The sequence below is a fragment of the Eubalaena glacialis genome, chromosome 7 (assembly GCF_028564815.1).
Source record: "Eubalaena glacialis isolate mEubGla1 chromosome 7, mEubGla1.1.hap2.+ XY, whole genome shotgun sequence".
Taxonomy (NCBI): domain Eukaryota; kingdom Metazoa; phylum Chordata; class Mammalia; order Artiodactyla; family Balaenidae; genus Eubalaena; species Eubalaena glacialis.
The window spans coordinates 19974280-19994570 of NC_083722.1; the positions used below are offsets into that span (position 1 = coordinate 19974280).

A 20291-nucleotide genomic window follows, 5' to 3' on the forward strand; every position below is an offset into this window, starting at 1 on the left:
CCTAGTTTTCCACTATTTCCACAGATTATCTGATGTGAAAAACGATACAGATTCTTGTCTTTAGGAAACAGCCCTGTAAGCCAGACCACACAGATTCAAAGGCATCTTTCCTGGGTCAAGTTCTCTACCTAAAGCTCTCTGAACCAGGGACGCTCCTGAAGGCCTTTGACTTCTCATTTTTCTACCTTTCCCAGTAGGGTTTGAGAGCACCTTGCCTTGACAGTCAACCACTATGGGAGCTGTCTCAGCCAGCTCTGTGGTGCAAGCACAATTCTGATTACCTGTCCCAGATGGAACCACACCAGGCGAACAAGTCTGTGAAACTGCCTGGGAGGTGGATGCTGGTTCTGTGTATACACTAGAGTCTGCCTTCTGGAGGTGGAGGCCCCTCTGGGAAAAGCGAGGCGTCTGCTGCTTTGACTCCGAAGGCTGAAGCATGGTATTAATTACGACCACACTAGCGTGGAGACCTTCCTCTACAGCCCAAGAGCGCTTCTCTGCCATCCTAACAAAGCCATGGATAGATGCAGGCAGGGGAGGGGGCTCATGGGGTCATCATTTACAAGAATGGCAGCGTAACTGCAGGTGCTCACCTTCGATGACAGAACTGATGTTTCCTATGTTCTCATCACTGACGGCTGAGAGCTTCTCCATCACTTGGATTTGCCTAGAAAGCTTCTCTAAGAGGTTTCTGGCCACAAATGGGGTTTTGCTTGAGAAAACAATTTGCTGATAAAACAAGCAAAACCACCGTGTCAATTACGTTGTTGTCAACAGAGCTTTCCCCACTCAACCTTGTCCTTTTGAATGAAGTGGGGATGTTAAACTCATACACGTTTCTCTTCCAGTTTGAAAATGTTCCTCATTCCAGGCCGGTTACAACATCTGCTGAAATCAGACATGTTTTTGTTGCTTTCAACTTTTTTCATGCCTGTGTAAATTCCTGAATTTTCTCAGTAGTAGGGTTGCAAGGTTATTATAAAGTTACCTTTCTTGTATGTACTGTCAACCTAAAAATCCTCTCTGAAACTTGAAGGGCATATTTAGGTTGCCCTCCGGTATGGAAACAGAAAAAAGATTTTTTTTTACAAGTGTAGTAATTTTTCACAGCCTGATTTATTTCCTTGTTTTCAAGCTGAAAATTAAGAGCGTGCTGTAGAATAATCTTAATTACAATCAAAGCTATCTCACTATAGTTAACAAGTGCTTACTATGTACCAGGCACTGGTCTGAGCCTTATACATGTATTAGTTTGTGTTATTTTGCACAACAATCCAATGAGGTGGGAACTTTTGATTTTCCATTTTACTGATGAGGAAACTGAGGCACAGAGAGGTCAAGTAACGTGCTCAAGGGCACATAAATAGCAAGTGATTTCACTTGTGTGCAGATCACAAGAATAAGGACGGGCTTGAGAGGGGAAAGGTCAGAAGTCAGTTGCTGCCTGAAGGTTCTAGTCCTTTCTGTGTCTCTCAGAAACCTGTCCCCTTCACTTGGTAGGCATGGCTGCAGGATGCAGACCTGTACTACCATCCTGTATGGTCTAAAGCATTTGGACTCTAAGGCAAAGAGAATTTTTCAAATTCAAAAGTCAAGCGCAGCAATTATGTACTAATGCCTTTCATGTAAATAAATACAGTAGAAAATAACTGCTTTATTTTAAACATAATTATAGCTATTATGATTCTTATGCACTGCCCATTTTTATCTCTTTGCAATTATATACCAAATGAAAAAGTAAACTCACTGATTCAGGAGTGGGTGTGAATTAGAAATCAAGCTTTTAACCCTTACTCTTTTATTCTATATCTTTAGGTCTATCTCTTTTGTTTTTCTTTTTTTTTCTTTCTTTCTTTATTTTTATTGGGGTATAGTTGTTTTACAATGTTGTGTTTGTTTCTACTGTACAGCGGAGGTCCCTGTGCTATACAGCAGGTTCTCATTAGTTATCTATTTTATACATGTTAGTGTATATATGTCAATCCCAATCTCCCAATTCATCCCACCCCTCCTTTCCCCACTTGGTGTCCATACTTTTGTTCTCTACATCTGTGTCTCTATTTCTGCCTTGCAAACCGGTTCATCTGTACCATTTTTCTGGATTCCACATGTAGGCGTTAATATACGATATTTGTTTTTCTCTTTCTGACTTACTTCACTCTGTATGACCATCTCTAGATCCATTCACGTCTCTACAAATTCTTTTCCTTTTTTTAAATTTTAAATATCTAATTGGCTTTACTAAACGATTCATGAATTGGGCAGTATCTCATGTACCACGTAGAGAGGAACTCCCCTCTTGTTTTTCTAGTGTTGATTTTCTCCACAGAAGAGTTGAAGTGTTATAACCAAGGCCTTATTATCGAGAGAAACACTGCACTGACTATTGCATGCCAATTATTCTTTGAGAGAAAACATCCATCCCTTCATGGAAGAGAATTCTCCCATGCCTCACAAAGTAATGACTTTACGCCTAAAAGGTGAACGGGGAGTTTGCTCAGCACAGTCTCGGGCTCACCAAGGACAAAGAGCTGTGAAAACCATCTCATTCCAATGCTTGGTGAATAGAGGATAGCTATAAGTCAACGACAATCCTTGTCCATTTTGGTCAGAAAAAAAAAATTTCACCTTCTGCCAGATTGGTTGTCAGCACCTGGCTTGTAAATTCAACGCCCAACAGAAGAATCTGCTGGGGTGTTGGCCAACCTAGTGCAAGAGTCATAACTGCCAACCAGTTTCCCAGAGCACGTGAGGTGTCTGAGGCTGCTTTGAGGGTCTACATTCGTGGAGGAGAAGCAGATTCTTCTACATCTCATCACAAGTGTGTTACTAAAAAAGCAACATTAACCCACTCCCGGCCTCCCTGGGGTCCTTCCTCCTCACCCTGCCTCTGGTCTTCCAGTTGGCCATGTGCTCTTAAAAGCACGATTCCTCCTCTTCTTGCCTGGCCCACCCCCCTGAAACCATTATACATTTGCTTTCACATTCTTTTCCTGTTCCCCACACATCCAAGCAAGCGGGAGAAGAACAAGATTGGGAGAAGACAAGCCACCAGGTGAGGAGGAAGCATTCAAGTACCAATAGCTGCTTGGGGGAAAATGCTTTGTTCAAGACAGCTGAAACTCTCCCTGCAACAAAAGAATGTCAAAATAGTTGCTCTGCTGTGGCAAAATCTTAAGTGATAAACAGGCCTGAAATGAGAAGAAAAGTGAGCCCCAGGGTGTCGCAGAATGAAAGCGAACTGGTGAGGAGGATAATACCTGTAAAATGTTCTTTCTTGTTGCTAATAAGTACTTATTCAAGATCTGGGAAACTGTGGTTATGTTCTGGAGCATTTTGCCTTTAGCTGTCCAGGTGGTAGAAAGCTAGCTCATGTGATGGGTTCATATTAACATATGTTCAATAATACTGGCTTTCAAAGTCCATTTGTAGATGGCAGAATGCAAATTCCTCACCTAAAAAGAAATCACATTACTCTCACCTATTATCAAATGATTTGAAAGCAAGAGCACATTATATGTCACCTACTACCTGTTAAAGTCTGGAGATCTAGGTTTTAAGATAGAAAACCCAGGGTTGAGGGAGCATGGCCATGCCTTTCAGAGTTTCTGAGTTGGGTCAAATCAAAGCAGGATGGTTCTCTTATTCCTGAATTCTCATTTTCCTGGGAAAACTCAAAAAAGGAAGCACACATTCATTCTTGGTGCATCAACAACCTGGGCTCTAAAAACCCAGTGCCATCACCAGTCCTACCTGGACGAGCTGGGTGCAGTACTGGAGGTGCCTGATGATGCTGAGGTCCAGGCTTTCATTTCCCGTGGTCAGTGGGAGAGGGCTTCCTGCCACACTAGTCCCAACTCCCGTGTCCTCAGTCAGGGCTTCGCTGAGGTGCCCCCTGGCTTCCGGGTGTACTGATCTGTAACTGTTGAAGCAGGAAGGTGAGCGACATGTTAGCTGTTTCTTTCTGCCTGGAAATCACAGGTCAACTCAATCACACCACCCACTGAAAAGAGTCTTGCGCTTGCCTATCTTGAAAAATAGAGATACCTTTCAAAAACTATTTTATAACTAAGCCTGGTCACCAATTTGCCTAATATTAAAAAGATCCTGCAAACAGACTGTTTCTAGAGTTCTCTGTTTGCTTCTCAAGCACAACGAACCATTTATAAAGTTGGTTCACCAAGAAGTCTTTTGAAATGTGCCCTCATTTTGTGGCACTTTCCTGCTCTGTTGACGGGGTGGTTTGCCAAATTTTCTGGGATTAAACTGTCCTATGTACCTGTGGTTTCCCAAGAGCAATACCATTAAGAAATAATCAGTCAAGGCTTTTTCCTGGCCTTAAATCAATTGTGACTTGAAGAAAAGGAGAAAGGAAAGCTGCTAGGAAGAAACATGATGTTCTACTCCAGACAAAAGCTAAAAGGGGCATTTGTATCGCTTAGTTCTGCCTCGTAGGCTTTGTGTGAAGCCCACCGTTGAACTGTCTAAAGTTGTATCATGATGGGCACTTACATTTAAAAATAAATCTGTGGCACCTATTATTTAATTTTATTCTTAATATGAATTTGTGCAGGAGGGTGAGGGGGAGGGAAGAGTCTCATTTCACACATGGAAGGAATGACCAGCAGAGGTGTTAACCAGAGCGTCCTAGTTCACACAGCTAGGCGGTTTTTGGCTTCTAGTTTCATGCTCCCCAGTCTCCACAATTTAAAAAGATCATGCACCAGAGTTTAGAGGCGTTGAATGCCTTACTCTGATTCACATTTGCCTCCATGGGGGAAAACATTCAGCTTGTATCCTGGTAGTCAGCACATATTTAAAACACACACACAATTTCCACAATTTTCCATAATACCTCTGATGACATACAGTAAGACTGATCAAATTAGACATATTTAATAGCAATGTTCTGTAAAATTTACAAAGGCTATGATGTTTTTAAAATGCTTCTTATAGCAAGAAGAAAAAAAGTTTAATCTGACCTTGATCGATCATCTAATAGCTTAAGCTAACAAGTATACAGGAAGATGTTTGGTTTAAGAAGCATTTCACAAATTCAATCAAGTTAGAAGAATCTCAGTGTAGAATGTAGAAGGATAATTTAAACATGACATTCATTTCGTAAATTTTCTTTGCTATGCCCCCAGTTTGCTCAAAGGATAAATTCTATTTCTCACTTTTTCTTTTCCTGGTTTCACTTTGGCAGAAGAAACCCTCCAGGAACAACAAAACTCCAAAATATTAGCACCACCCACAGAGAGGTGGGTGCGAAGGTTGAACAGCCATAGCTTGTTGTAACTTGAAAATCAGTGTATATAACATGTCAAAAGAAAAGATGGATGGAAACCCACCCTTTCCTTTGGGAAAGTGTTTGTGTATTTTTTTTTGCAGCAATTGATGGAGCTGAGTATGTTCACTGTGCTTACAGAATGGACCCCGGGCTCTAGCTCTAAACACGTGGTTTGGTACAAGAAAGCCCAATGGGGAAGGTGACAACATTTCACCTTCATCCTCCCTTCCCACTGCCCTGTCCCATCCCCATCCTAGAGAAGGTCACATTCCAGCTGGAGGCCTGCAGATCCAGTGGCAGTTATCTCTTCTTACGCTCTAAGGAAAACATGGACCACGGGGCTTAAACCTGGCTTTGATATAGGCACTGATGAGCTTAATCTACTGCAAAGACCCAATGGCCAAAAGGAATGGAGAGATAAGGGGTGGGAAAAGCAAAATCTAACAAAATGAAGGAATTAGAAATACGATGCAAATCAAGGAGAACCAGGTCCAAACTGATCATCCAGTAAGAGTTCTCCAGAAATATGGTATGCCTACTTAATTTGGAATTAATTACATTGGGGACAAGTTGTAGACACTGAAACCTACATGATGTATGTGTATACACATAAATATATACACACACTCATACAAAAATCTCCCCTTCATTTATAAGGAAGAAAATCAATTTAATTTTCCTTAAACAACACCAATAGAGGTGAATGATATTTAAAAGTTGTACTTGACAATGAAAAGGAACTGTTAAGCCAGTTCATGTATAGGGGGTTTTATCTTCCTGGAGATGTGTATCAGGTCCCGTCTGGTAGCTACAAAGAACTGCTGTACCAGCTATGACAGTAGAAATAGAAGCAGACGCTAACTTCAGACTTACCTATGTTTCTCAGTCTCAGTGTCTGAAAATACTGAGTCAGCACCTCCTCCAACATTACAAACCTCACCACCATCATCCTCCTCCTCGTCAAAGTCAGAGGTGTTCAGAAAATCAAAGCTTTCTAAAGCACTTTCAACTGTAAGACTTAAACTGGAAGACCTGCTTCGGCTTACTGCTGGCTTGCACTGCAAAGGTAGAAGGTACCAAGGAGAATATCAACATATTCGGAAGGAGAAACACAACAAAGACACCCAGCGGGAGATGTGACACTTTCTTTTTTTCAAGCTTTTATTTTTTTTTGTTGGCATTAAAAAATTCATTTAAAATCTTCTTATTAAAAGAAAGTACAACCGTGGATAAAATGACACAATATCTGGGATTTGTTCCAAAACAATCCAGAGGGAAGGAAGCAGGTAGAAGAATAGACACAAGACTGGCTATGAATTGAGCACTGTGGAGGCTGGGGGATGGGCACATCAGGGTCCATTATCTGATTCTTTCTACCTCTGTTTGAAATTTTTATAATAAACAGTTTAAAAAATATTACAATCAGAAGGCTTTGGGAAATAAAACTGCTCTACTCTCTCCGCCTGGTGCTCAACCCCAAATAAAATTCAACTGGCAGACAAATCTAAAGAGTCACAGTCAATGCCAACTACTAACCAATCTCTCATTCCAAGTGGCAACATGTTTAGTGTCCTGAGACAGGGGTGAGCTACCTAAGGCACCTGTTCTACAGGATTCACAAAACAAATCCCAGAAACAGAAAACTACTCGAATTCACCTAATCCACACTCCCTAGGTAAGTACACTTAAATATTAATTTTACATTCACAGCATGTAATTTTTCTTTGAGCATCGAGGAGAAAATAAATGGCGTGGGCATGACAAGGAGTAGCCGTGCTTCCTCTACAGCTCTTTGAAGGAACAAGTTCCATTTCTTCCCTGACTGGGCCCTGGAATTACGTGAGCAAACCCATTCTATGGTCTGGAGAATTCTACATTGCTGGATATTAAGCAGAAACATTACAAACAGGGTAATGCCAGTTGCTATGGGCACAGAGATGGAGAGAAGTTCTTCCAAATAGCCAAGAGGATGCTGGGGGCTACTGAATGGGACAAATTCTGCAAGTAAGAAGAACTAAATGTTCTCCATCCAGTTAGGTGGCACTCCCTGCTGACTTCATTACACAAGGTCGGTAGGGCCTTGCAGGGGTCTGAGCCTCTGACACTCAAGACAAAGCATATAGGAAACCGTCTTTCAGTCTTTTAAATCAGAGTTGTTTCATTCGCCCTCAGTGATCTCCGTCCAAGAGGCAGCATCATTTAGTTTCTCATCCTCAAGGTGTTTAGCATCCTAGGAATGTGAAGGAGGGAAAAAAGAGAAAGCTTTGTCCAGCGGATGCTTTAATCCTGGCTGGAGACAAAGCCACTTACCCCAGACCTCAACTCTAATGCCGTTTTCCACCTCAGAGAGAGAGGAGGAGCCAGTCCCGACTCGACCCACTTCTAGGGTCTTCTTCCCTAAGCTAGATTGCAGAAACTGATCTTGCACAGTATGGATGTGTTTAAATATTGATCAAAATAAAGAAAGGGGCAGTTAAGGATTTTAATTTTTTTTTTTTTTTTTAATTAATAGCTACTTTATTTATTTATTTATTTTTGGCTGTGTTGGGTCTTTGTTTCTGTGCGAGGGCTTTCTCTAGTTGTGGCAAGCGGGGGCCACTCTTCATCGCGGTGCGCGGGCCTTTCACTATCGCGGCCCCTCCCGTTGCGGGGCACAGGCTCCAGACGCGCAGGCTCAGCAGCTGTGGCTCACGGGCCCAGTTGCTCCGCGGCATATGGGATCTTCCCAGACCAGGGCTCGAACCCGTGTCCCCTGCATTAGCAGGCAGATTCTCAACCACTGCGCCACCAGGGAAGCCCCAGTTAAGGATTTTAGTAGCGGGATAGTTTTGGAACAACAGCAGATTGAAATAATACTCTGGAAAGAAACCTATAGCCACCAGGTTTTTATAAGACTAATAGATGACTTGCTTAGTGCTTCCTGGTGGATTGAGCTACAGATCAGCACCCCAAATGCCTGGAAATGGGGGCATCTAGACATTTGAGGCATTTACTTTAGGTGGATCAATTGTGTCTTAGCTCTTTACATTTAACAACTTTTTGCCCAGTAAGCAAAAGCTGGTCAACTGTGCTGACATGAGCTTGTTGAGGGGATGAAAGATGTTTTCACTGCAGTACTGGACAAACAGCCTCCATGCATGAGCCCTGAGCGGATGCTTTTGAGTTATGTTTTACAGGAAGCAGATTCAGAATGCCCATCCCTACTGCTCGGAGGCTATACCTACAGCTGAATCAATCTGTCATGAGCATTAGAGGATGTGGGGAGTCAGAGCATGAATTATTATCTGCCCTGGGCAGATATCCCCTCCAGACCTAGGTCAGCGTGACCGAGACTGTGAGAAAAGCCTTGGGAAGGTTGTTCCAGATGCCACGGGGAAGGCCACATTTTAAAACTGTCACGCCAAGGGATGCAACAGCCTGCTATGGGTTGACTTGCCCCTGCCACCATATTTTCAAGCTTATTTTATAGAACAGGTTCCCAAAGAACTGCTCTTTCAAGAGAAAAGATCCGAGTTCTCTTCTCTATGGCACTATAAATCAGAGCGGCAAAGCAAAGAATACAAGAAGTGGCAGTGGGATTCGGGACAAAAATTCCAGTTCTGTCTTCTTGTGTCTTGTTTTTAAAAATTTCATCTGTATGCCAAGTGGAGACAGATACATTCTGGGGTAGCATTAGCGATCTCATTGCTAGGACCTCCTGCCTAAGAGGAAATCACCCCCTCACTCCTATCTTCCCATGTCTATCCTGAGCGGTCTGATTAGGAACAGGAGAGAGGAAGATAACTCTGGTGGAGTCAGGGTTCTCTGGCTTCTACATTATTCGTGGATGATTATCTGGGGTTCCGACTCACCAATTTGGGCCAATTGCAGAGAAGTAAATCCTCCAGGAGGTGGTGCCCTGGGCGGGGGAGAGATGCCCGTGGCTCTCACATCTGTACCGCCTAACTCTGTCTTCAACCATGGGAGGGCTTTCCTGCTTCCCTGATACTCAGAGAGGTACCCTTTCCAGTAACATCTCAATGAGATTATGATGCTCAAAAGGTCACCATTTCACATTTGGGATCTGAATGATGAACTTAGGGACTGAGGGAATTTAGACGTTCTCTAGAGCTGTTAATTTAACTCCTAATCATTTTCCTTAAGTTGATCAGTTGTCAGGAAAATAAAAATTAATATATGCTACTAGTATTAAAAATCAATGCCATTTACGTGATGATTATCTACTGATCCTGTGATGGGGCAGGATAAAAAAAAAAAAAATAGATAGGCTATTTTAAATAGAATGTTGGCTGAAGATACCTGTCTCCAGACCTAATCCAATTTCCCTAAAAATGTACTTACTTTTAGAATATCATCCAAGTGCATGACTTCTTGGTTCAGATCCTGAAACTCTTTATATTGCTCTTTATGTGGTTCTAATGCAAGGAAAAGCCCATTAAAGGCATCCTCTAAGCTTCCATCTAGGAAGGATCTACAGCCTTCGGACTCTCCACTGACAGAGCCCTCAGAGAGCAGCCTCTCAGTGGCCGCCGGCACCTCTGACGAGGTGAGCCTCTTGACCAGCTGCTTCGTGATGTTTCCTTCAAAAGTGTCCAGTTCCACGGGCTTGAGTTCAGAGGCCTCGTCAGACTCTTGCAGAAGGGCCTCTGCGACACCCTTCTCCAGGAATAGGCGCTCCGTCGGGGCACCCGCGGATGCTCTGCAGGCCTCGGGTTTCCCGGGCCCCTCGGTCTCTTCCTCCCGGTGGGGCCTGGGCTCTGAGCCTTCTCCCAAGGAGCTCTTGGAAGAGGCCGAGCTGGAGTCATCCAGGCCCTCGTTCTGGGAGGAGGGGCTGCCGCGGTTCAGCTCTGCGGGGGTGATGGTGATTTCTGGATTTGCCGAGCACGCGCTGGGGAGAGAGCCGGCTGGGCTGCGGGAGGGGGCGCAGTCCCCATTGGGCAGGTCACTGAAGCTGAGGGACAGTGGCATTTTCTCCGCAGCTGCCTTCCCATTTTCAAAGATGTCATCAGGTAGATTCGACTGCGGATAAAAGGCAAATCATTATGGTTTTAAATACAAGTGATGCGTTTGGCATGGTTCATTTCCAGACAAAATGTAAGACAATTAAAATTTAAAAAACAGACCTTTCATGATATTAACATTGTATTGTTGATTTTGTGTGTGTGCGCAGGCACATGTGTGGCAAAAGAAAACAAGCCTTTAAAAACTCTATTAGCATTGTTGAATCTAGGTGAAAGTTCATTGCACTCTTCTCAGGTTTGACATTTTTCAAAAGAAGAGGTTGGAGGCAGGGGAGCAGTGCTTGTTTCCCAAATCCCAGGATCTCACAATATTTGGCAGCCATAGTTAAGAACAGCACCACCGTTTTTTTGGTTTGTTTTGATTTTTTTGTTTGTTTGTTTTTTGGCATCGATCTTAAAAGACTTTACAACATTCTTGCTATTTCACTCAAAAGATGTGATGCTTTGTTCTGCTTCAGTTCTCATAAATTATTTTTTGAAAATCTCTACCCACAAATCCCAAGCCCTGGAAAAAGTTTTATTAATTCAGTAACCATGCCACAAACAATTCAAGACCAGAAATACATTCGCAGAGCTTCTATAAAAAGAGGAGAAAAAGACTGATAAACTATCTTCCAGGGCTGCAAACCCCAGAGCTCCCAGGGTGTCTAGAAATCCCAAGTGCTCTGTCAGGCAGCCCCAGACTCTGTGATCCGTGAAGCAGAACTCAGAAGACAGAGGTCAGAAATATCCAGGTAACCAAGATAATTTGTTTATGCAGGCGTTAAAGCAATTTCTAAGTCACCTTTCCTGACACTGTGGTCTTGGCGAAGTGCTAAATGTTGTTCTGTGGGGAAAGTTTTTCAGTTATTTGAGATCAACTCCTTCAAAATGAATACTCTCTCTTGGATTCCAGAATTGATTGTTTAAGTAAAGGTAAGTACCTATTTTAATTATATCTAAAACAATGAGGGAACTCCCTGGCAGTCCAGCGGTTAGGACTCCGCACTTCCACTGCAGGGGGCGTGGGCTCCACGATCCTTGGTAGGGGAACTGAGATCCCACATGCCGCGTGGTGCAGCCAAAAAATAATAATAATAATAAAAAATAAATAAAACAACGAATGATCACGATAGTGCTGGGAGTTAGCCCAGGAAACAAAAATGTTACAGCAAGTGAAATGGGGAGCAGACAGAGGCTCCCCATCCTCCTCCAGCAGCGTCCATGGTCCCATCACTGCTGGATCTGGGCCACCAGCTCCCAATACATGCAGTTTCAACTCAAACTCTGCATTTTCGTCTGGTTGGAAGGTTTTTTACTTTAACCACAGGATGAGTAAAAGGATGTGTCACTGGGGCACTCAAGTAACCTCTGCAGGCTCAGTTTCTTTGCCTCGAAAAGTGAGAATGTTTTCCTGGATTAGTGATTATTTAACTGTGCTCCCCAGAGTCCCGGGGGGGGGGGCGGGGTCGGGGGGGGGGGAGGGAGTTCCAGGGACCGTCCTCGGGAGGGGACGGGGAGGGGGTGGGTCCCCGTGCGACTCACTACTTCCGGCCTCCTTTACTTCAGTTTCCTTCCTCCTGTATCTGCACCCCCCTTTTCCCCCCAAACACGCTTTATGCCTCCAGGACAGAGAAAAAAGGAAGCTTCTGGGGAGGGATGGGGGAAGGCTGAGTCCTGCTACCTGCACTTCCTCCGTGGGGTCCCCTGGGGATCTCACAGAAGCCCTGGGTCCTCTGAGCGCTCCTGCCCAGCCTCAGCTCACCTTCAGAACACACATTCCGAGCAGCTCTGAGGGAGGGGGGAGGCGCTGGCTAAGTAAGGAGGGGGCCTGGTGGTCACGATTCTTATTTAAATTCCAAACTCCTCTTCAGCCATTTCTCTCAAGTCTCACATTCCCAAACCCAATTTGCATGTACTTAAGTGGCAAATATCCAGTTAGACTGAGATGCCCTGCTGAAGGGGACGTACAGCCTGCCGAGAGGGCGAGCCTATAAACGGGCACACGGGGAAGGCGTGCTGTAACTGAGGGGTGATGTAGGGATGCTGCAGGGTGGTAGGAGCCCCGGTAGGGGGGTGGTGGCTGCCCAGGAGAGAGAGGGTCGGGAACTCAGCCCTGGAAAATGCGGAGAAGAAGGGCAGAAGGAGGAGGAAGTGCGTCCTAGAAGGAACAACAGTCTGTGGGAGCTCTTGAGAGGGAGGGTGCATTTGGAGGACACTGAGGGGGGTTCGGGGTCGGCGGGGGGCAGTCAGGCAGAGAATGAAGCCTGGAGAGACAAGAGGTGGGCCTGGAAAACTGGGCCGGAATGGAACGGCTGCTCCGAGGAGTTTGCGTTTATCCAAAAGGCTATAGGAAGCCATCACATTCTTTTCTAATCTTGCTCTTGTTTACATGATGCAATTAAAACCTCTACTAACCATCTCTACACCCTCCAACTTGCAGCGTATGAGCATGAATATACACATGACATTGACAGTTACTGCATCAGCTCTACTCTTCTCTGGCACGTACATATCTTTCCCATGTAGTCTTCCCATTTTCCGTGGAAACTCCACTAGAGTTTAGCCTGGTCCACTTCACCTGTGTTTTTTAATCCAATGAATAAGATGCAATTATTATTATTATTATTTTTTGATGGTTTATTTATTTTTTTGGAAGAAAAATAAAAAACGCGTTTCAAGTAGTCATTTAGAAAGAAAAATAAATCTATTCTTAAGTGTTATTTAAAGTATATTTTAAAAGATATCTTACTAATGCAACATTCTTTTACCTCATTTGAGCATGCAGAGTAGGTACTTGAAAGTGATTTAAAAAAATCTATTTCAAACTCCTCTATAATCAGTCTCTCCACTAATTTAGGCTTGCCAGTTAGTCTAGAGCTGCACTCTTTTTTTTTTTTAACATCTTTATACGAGTATAACAATTATTATTATTATTAACCAGAAGACCTTTAACCCTTTCCTCTCTGGACATTCAAAGATTACTTTTATATGTCTGTAAACAGCAGAACATTCCAGGTATGTATGTACATATGTGTATGCGTATTCTCTTGTGACATAATGGATAACACATATAATGTAGGTTACCTATTACATTCCTGATTGCAAATTAAAGAGTTTCTTTTACTTTGATAGTATAAAACTAGCAAACAATACAATAAATTAAGGCTAAGAACCTCTTTCAATAAAAATAGTTCTAGGAAAATTGGTTTAAATCCAATGCCAGGTTTTGAAGGCTACAACTGTAAAGATTGCTATTAGTGATACATTAGCTTAACTTGTGAACGAAAATCTTCTTTGACCTTGAGTGCAACTGTATTTTTTTTTTAATGACAATATTGTTACCATGGATATCTTTGCCACAGCGCAGAAAAGTCACAGCACAAAAGCGGAGAACATGAGCAGGGAAGGACAAACGGCCTCTCTCACAAAGGTGCATGCATGCCCAAATTTCCCACCCGGGGACAGGAGGCCTGTAACCGTTAGCCAATGAGCGAGAGAGAGAAGATAAAACAAGAGCCATGCCAAAGCCCACATGCCACAAGCCCCCTAAAGCAAGCACGTCACACCCAGGTGGGCCACACACACTCACATAAAACTCTAGCACGGCCTTGGGTCTCAGCCTGAGGGAGGGCAGGTCACTGAAAGAGCGGCTGCGGTGCAGCTTGGCAAAGAAAGAGTCTTGCAAGGCACTCAAGACAGACAGCCTTGGCTTGTCTGGTGAAGGATGCAACCATCTCTTCAGAAGTCAAAGCAAAATGGGGGAGTTAGTGGAAAGCAGCAGGTTACCATGTTTTTGTCAGCTTTTTAGCAAGCATTTCTGATTAAAACAAGGAGGCCATTATTTACACCCACTTCTTTAAAAGTCTGATCTTAGAGAATGTGCAGAAAAGTCTACATGTGTTTACCAAAGCAACAGGTTAAGTGGGGGGAGAGGAGAGGAGAGCCAGAGGAGGTTTACCACCTGTGCGCGGGTGGCCACAGACACCTCGGAATGTGCTTTCCTTAGTCACCACGTGCTTAGGGTGAACTTGAAGATGACATTACAGTCAGCCCTCCGTATCCAAGGGTTATGCCTCCATGAAAAAAAAATTCCAGAGAGTTCCAAAAAAGCAAAACTTGAATTTGCCAATTTGCTGGTAACTATTTACACAGCATTTACATTGCATTAGGTATTATAAGTAATCTAGAGATGATCTAAAGTATCCGGGAGGATGTGCATAGGTTATGTGCAAACACTATGCCATTCAACGTAAGAGACTTGAGCATCCTAGGATTTTGGTATCAAAGGGGGGTTCTCGGAACCAATCCTTCTCGGATATTGAGGGACGACTGCATTAGGAATTACAGAGACTCCCTAACACCGTATATTAAGCATTTCAAACCCTGGGTGCAAGCACTGCCTCAGGCTCATCATTTCTCCTCCAGAAATCACACTGAACTTACAAAGAAGGAGTGGTCTTTGAAGGTGGGCGTTTCCGGGGTGCCCTGGCTGTACATGGACATTCTTCTCTGGAGGGCGGCTGCCTTGTTCCCAGCGCCTGAGGATGGGGTCATGTCCTCCACGTCAAACGGACTGCAAAACAACAGGTGCCCATGAACGCGCGTTTGTTAAAGTCACCTATAATCACCAGTCTGCAGGCCAAGAAAGCACCTCATTATACTAACGTAAACTCAAACCAGTGGGAACTGGCCTGGTTTTGGCCAAATTGGTCTGTCAGCAAACAAACCAAGATAAAAAAAAGTGGAGCAGAAAACGGGGTCTAGACTCACCCAAGGGACCCCAGATTATCATCACAGCTTTAAGCACAATTTATGTGCACACCTGCATACCAGATAAATTTGCTTCCTCATTCGTATTAGAGACACAAACGTATTAATGTTTGTCCCAACACGAGATGTTGAAGAAGTCTGTAAAAATTCCGGGAGCTTTGCAAGGGCAGACACTTTAATGATACAAGAGAGCAACAGATTATTGTTCGGTTCTAAAGAAAACTCTCCTATTCCTTTCAGTTGACCCAGAGCCTGTTGTGTGATTGAGAGGATAACAGTCTGTTCACAATGATGCCATTTATCAGCATGCCATGTGTTCCTCCAGCAGAAGCACTGATCTTGCATTTGAGACGTCAATCATTACAAGTTACGAGGAGAGATGGGCTGGGCAAAAGCTGTGGACACTGTTCCAATAACAAGGCAACATGTCTTTGCTGCTTCCATGCCTGGCCCTCGATATTGTAAAGGTGGCCCCAAACATTAATACTGAACATGTCCTAGTTACTTGGTAATATACCAGGGGCATAAGATCAAATGTTGTGAGCAACCAGTATTTAATAGCTTATCGTGACCTTTCTCACGGGGTGACTTCAGAAAGCCACTTTTAAGTTCCCTGCTTTGACAAAAGGTATCTCTGGCCCTTTGGAAATATTCTGTTTCAGTATATAGAGTGTGGAGAGACCAAGGATATCCAGAAATTTCCAAAGCAGTATAAGGTATCTGAGATAAAGAGGGCTAAGCAATTAAAACACCATAGCGAGAATCAGGATCTTTCTGTGGATAAAATATCTCATACTGGAGAGTTATTTTCTTTCAAATTAGTGGACGTGAGAGATATACTTCTTTATACACATCTAAAAGTTGAGAAGGAGAGGAGGAGACAGAATAAAATATTTAAAAACAGGAAGTTGAAGAGGAGAGTAGTGATATGGCAGAGGGTTCTCCTTTAACATGTGTGAACGTCACCCAGCTTATTAAAGAGATTCCTGGGCCCTGAGAGATTCTGACACAGCGAGTCTGGGGTGGGGCCTGAGACTCCGCTTTCGTACCAAGCTCCCCAGTGATTTTGATGGTCCACACGCCACCCTTGGGACAGCACGAGCCTACAGCACTTGTTTCTATCATGATGATATTGAAAAGGGCAACTTACTACCAGGTGATTTCCAGGTTGAGTTTGATGGTGCCAAGGTCATTGATGTCCACAGCCACCACCTGAGGTCGGGCTGCAAACAGCTCTTTGGTCTCGCAGGTCACGCTGCCGACCAGGAGATGAGTTGCTAGCCCTTTGAGTTCTGTGACCTGGTGAGAGAGGGAGAGGTAAGAAAGGCCTTACAGGAGAGCAGAGGATGAAGGCAGGTTACTCCTTCCTTTGTTTTTCTTGGCCAGGGCAGGCATTTCAGAATCATATCTGAAATCAGAGGTGGATGTTTCCCAAGCCCATCTCACATTTCCATTGCCCGCTCTGACACGAGGGCAGGTCTTCTGATGTACTTGTACTACATACAGAGGTCTGTGGGCTGGAGGGGCAGCAGGCAGAAGTCACGGGCACAGGTCTCCACGATGGACCATCCAGCCGTGGCACCAGCAAAGACAACAAACGGCAAGGACGATATTGTACCTTGATGGAAATTAATCCAACGATCAGGGGCAGGAACACCATTTCTTCTCCATCCCAGGTCTGTTTGCCATTTACTTCTATTCTGCCTTTCAGTTTCCACCTCTGTCGGCCATACTTCATGAAAATCTGGGGAAAGACACCAAAGGGCCCTCAGGTTCCACTGCCCTCACCTGCCTTCCCACCAAACACCAGGATGAAAAAGGCGAGTAAATACAGCAGCTACTGCTCCTTCCCTTCTCCAGTGTCCTCCTGACACCCCCTGACTGTCGCTTCTTCCAGATTCCCTGGCAGGGGGCGTGGTGCAGAGCACCAGCAGGGAAAGACTTTCAAAGGGGGGTAAGTTCTGCTTCTCTAGGATAGAGGGTGTGAAGGGCTTTCTTTAGAGAAATGTCACTGCATCGTGCCCTTTGGCTCAGCTCTTTCTCTCGTTAGTTCTACTTCAGTAGAACAACCACTGGATTAACTCTCCATACTCCCTAGCTCCTTTAGAAAGACAAGGAACCATCAGCTAAAAGCTACTTCGTGGCCAGAAGCAAGAAATAGGGCATCCTCCTTTTGGATAAGGGAGACAGATCTGGACAAGGATTTTGAAATCTGACACACTCTGGGGAGAGGGTGTGCAGTTTCTCCTCAGTCAGACAACTTTACTGCTTAGAGGAAGACACATTCCCCCTCACCACCCCCGGCCAAGATGAATGATTATAGAAGGTTTTGGAGGAGATAGTTAGATGAAATCATTATGTAAGTTCCCTTCTGAAGAGGGAAAAGATAAAAAGCTTTTTTACCTTTATGGAGTATATTTTTATAAAGAAAGATCTAGATTCTATTATTCTTCAATCATGATACTTTTGAGTAGTCATAATCCTGGATTGGATCTTGCAACAGGAAGAAAAAACTGCTATCAAGTACAATATTGGGACACTTGGAAAAACATGAATATAGATTGTACATCAAATGACATTAGCTAAAGGGCCAGTGCTAAGTTTTTTGGTGTAGAGAATTGTACAACGTTTATATAAGAGAATGTCTTTCCACATTCCGGAAAATAGTTTTTTTTTGGCTGTGCCACGTGGCTTGCAGGATCTTATTTCCCCAACCAGGGACTGAACCTGGACCAAGGCAGTGAAAGTGCCAAGTCCTAACCACCGGACCGCCAGGAAATTCCCTCAGGAAAATAATTTAGGGGTGAAGGGTCATGATATCTGTGCATTAATCTAAAATGGTTCAGCAAAATAACAACAACAATAATAGTATTAATAATAATAAAGCAAATGTGACATAATGTTAAAAATTGGTGTCTAGGTGACCCGTATATGGGAGGTCTTACACTAATCTCCAAAATTATTTACTGGCCCAAATTTCTTTTTCAAAATAAAAAAATGTAAAAAAAAAGTTGAAGAAGCAAAATAATGACAGCTGACTCCTGCCTCTCAAGTCCAACACCCAGACCGACACCACACTTACTTCATATTGATCTCCAGGACAGAGGCGAGCAAAACCAGCCAGACCTGTAAGCAAGCAATTGGGATCAGAGGTGCAGAATTTATTTCCCCTCTTTATAAACCCACACTGGCACACTTACAAAACTCAAAGTGTCAGGCCTTTGTGAAAACTCATATAATAGTTTCTGGGGAACGACTGTGGGCACAGCTACTGTTGGGAATTCCATCTATCACAGCAAGAGAGGATATTCCTTGCTGGGGTGATGGGAGAGGTGCTCTCTGGGGCAGAGAAGACTGTTCTTTCTAGGAAGAGCCCCGTTAAGTTGTGAGACTGTGGGACACATGAATCTGCTTTCCACCTGTCTCACGGGCTATGCCAGGGTTAAGATGATAGAGAAGGTCCAGGGAGGCCTAAAAAGGCACCTGCGGTTACCACTCTCTGTCAGTAGATGGCAGCAACTCACCAGTTCGTCACACCTCTCCATCCACGGAGCCGGTCCATTGAGGACCAGTTTCCACTAACAAGTAGAACATAACAAGCCTCTTAAAAGATTTACTGAAATAAGAGCAGAATTAAACAAGCCAATTTTCACTAATAATTTTCTGGAGGATTAGTCTTTTGTTTTTAATACTTCTGAAAAAAAGCACAATCGACTGATCTTTATAAATCACAATTGGCTGGATATACCAATTCTAATAAAGTCCTAAACACTCTTTAAAAACCTCTGCAGAAGACGTAGAGTATGGACTTGAGGACACGGGGAGGGGGAAGGGTAGGCTGGGACGACGTGAGAGAGTAGCATGGACGTATGTACACTACCAAATGTAAAATAGCTAGTGGGAAGCAGCCGCATAGCACAGGGAGATCAGCTCGGTGCTTTGTGACCACCTAGATGGGTGGGATAGGGAGGGTGGGAGGGAGACACAAGAGGGAGGAGATATGGGGATATTTGTATATGTATAGCTGATTCACTTTGTTATAAAGCAGAAACTAACACACCATTGTAAAGCAATTATACTCCAATAAAGATGTTTAAAAAAAAAGAAACCAAAAAAAACCTCTGCAGAATATTCAGGATTTATCTACTGCCTATTTACATACCTATGCAATTACAATGGAAGCCTGGTTAAAAAACAAAACAAAAAACCGAAAAAACTGATCTGATATCAGTGCTGGATAAAGGAGAGTAAAGGGGAAAATCCTTTGAGGGTTTTTACTTTTATTTTTTCCTTTCAAAATCACTAGAAATTTCATATTGGAAGAACTGATCCAGATGGGAGAAAGCTACTTGGTAGTGTTGTTTTTGAGCTTCTCAGCTCATGTTATTAAAGCAAAATGTTTTGGAAACGCTTGAGGCGGTATCACTCTTGATACTCTAATTGTAACCATAACATGGCACGGGGCAGTAGACAGGCAAAAATAGGCCTGGGGCTGTGCCGTGATTCTTCAAGTCCTACCTGCTAATGTAAGCCACTCATGGTACTGATTGCAGAATTGAAACTAACAGTGGGTCAGTTAGAGTTACCGCCTTGTGTCTTTTAAAACTGGCCAGGTTTCTTTCAGACTCTGGTCTGAGGCCTTTTGGGATTTTCAGTTGGGGAAAGCTTCATGTTTTCTAAGCAGTTTGGGGATTACTGCTGCACTGTCTACAAAGCTTTCATTACGGCCACTCCAAAAACCATCATGGGGGTTAGCATGCAGGAATGAGCATGGGGAGGTGGAGGGCGCGAGGGGACTTGTCTGCATGCTGCATCTTCCTGCACCTTGTGGATGTTTTACTGTAAACACCTATTACTGATAAAACAGCTCTTCCATGACCTCGTTCGGAAGGCCCAGATGCTACAGTCTGCAGCCGCCCGCCCTGTCCTTCTTTTGCTCAGGGACCATTCTGCCAGAAGAATGTGCCGCCTTTTGTTCTAGTTCTGTGAGGATCTTCCTTTCCAAAGATAAAAAAGATCACACATGTTGGCAGGCAGCATATACACAGAGAAAAGGCTGGTTGGATATTCATGACAGTTTTAGCACTGGGGGGGGAGCGAGTCTGAAGCTAAGGAAGTGACACTTTCTACTCCAAGGAAAACAGCCAGACAGCTGAATAGATAGGCGCTCCCATTACAGGACTGACTGATTTACTGACCAGGCATAAATAATGCAGATTTACTAGCTC

General features: G+C 43.8%; 1 protein-coding gene across 1 annotated transcript in view; it reads right to left on the minus strand.

Moving 5' to 3' along the window:
• The window catches only part of RIPOR2 (RHO family interacting cell polarization regulator 2), an 84183-nt gene that overhangs the window by 13461 nt on the left and 50431 nt on the right, over nucleotides 1-20291 (minus strand). Inside the window, exons 9-17 of the mRNA XM_061194881.1 lie at nucleotides 18146-18189; nucleotides 16682-16807; nucleotides 16214-16362; nucleotides 14737-14866; nucleotides 13883-14029; nucleotides 9632-10309; nucleotides 6164-6348; nucleotides 3754-3922; nucleotides 594-729 (exon numbers count right to left, since the gene is read on the minus strand). Coding sequence (XP_061050864.1) covers nucleotides 594-729; nucleotides 3754-3922; nucleotides 6164-6348; nucleotides 9632-10309; nucleotides 13883-14029; nucleotides 14737-14866; nucleotides 16214-16362; nucleotides 16682-16807; nucleotides 18146-18189 — 1764 coding nt within the window. The remainder of the gene's footprint in view (nucleotides 1-593; nucleotides 730-3753; nucleotides 3923-6163; nucleotides 6349-9631; nucleotides 10310-13882; nucleotides 14030-14736; nucleotides 14867-16213; nucleotides 16363-16681; nucleotides 16808-18145; nucleotides 18190-20291) is intronic.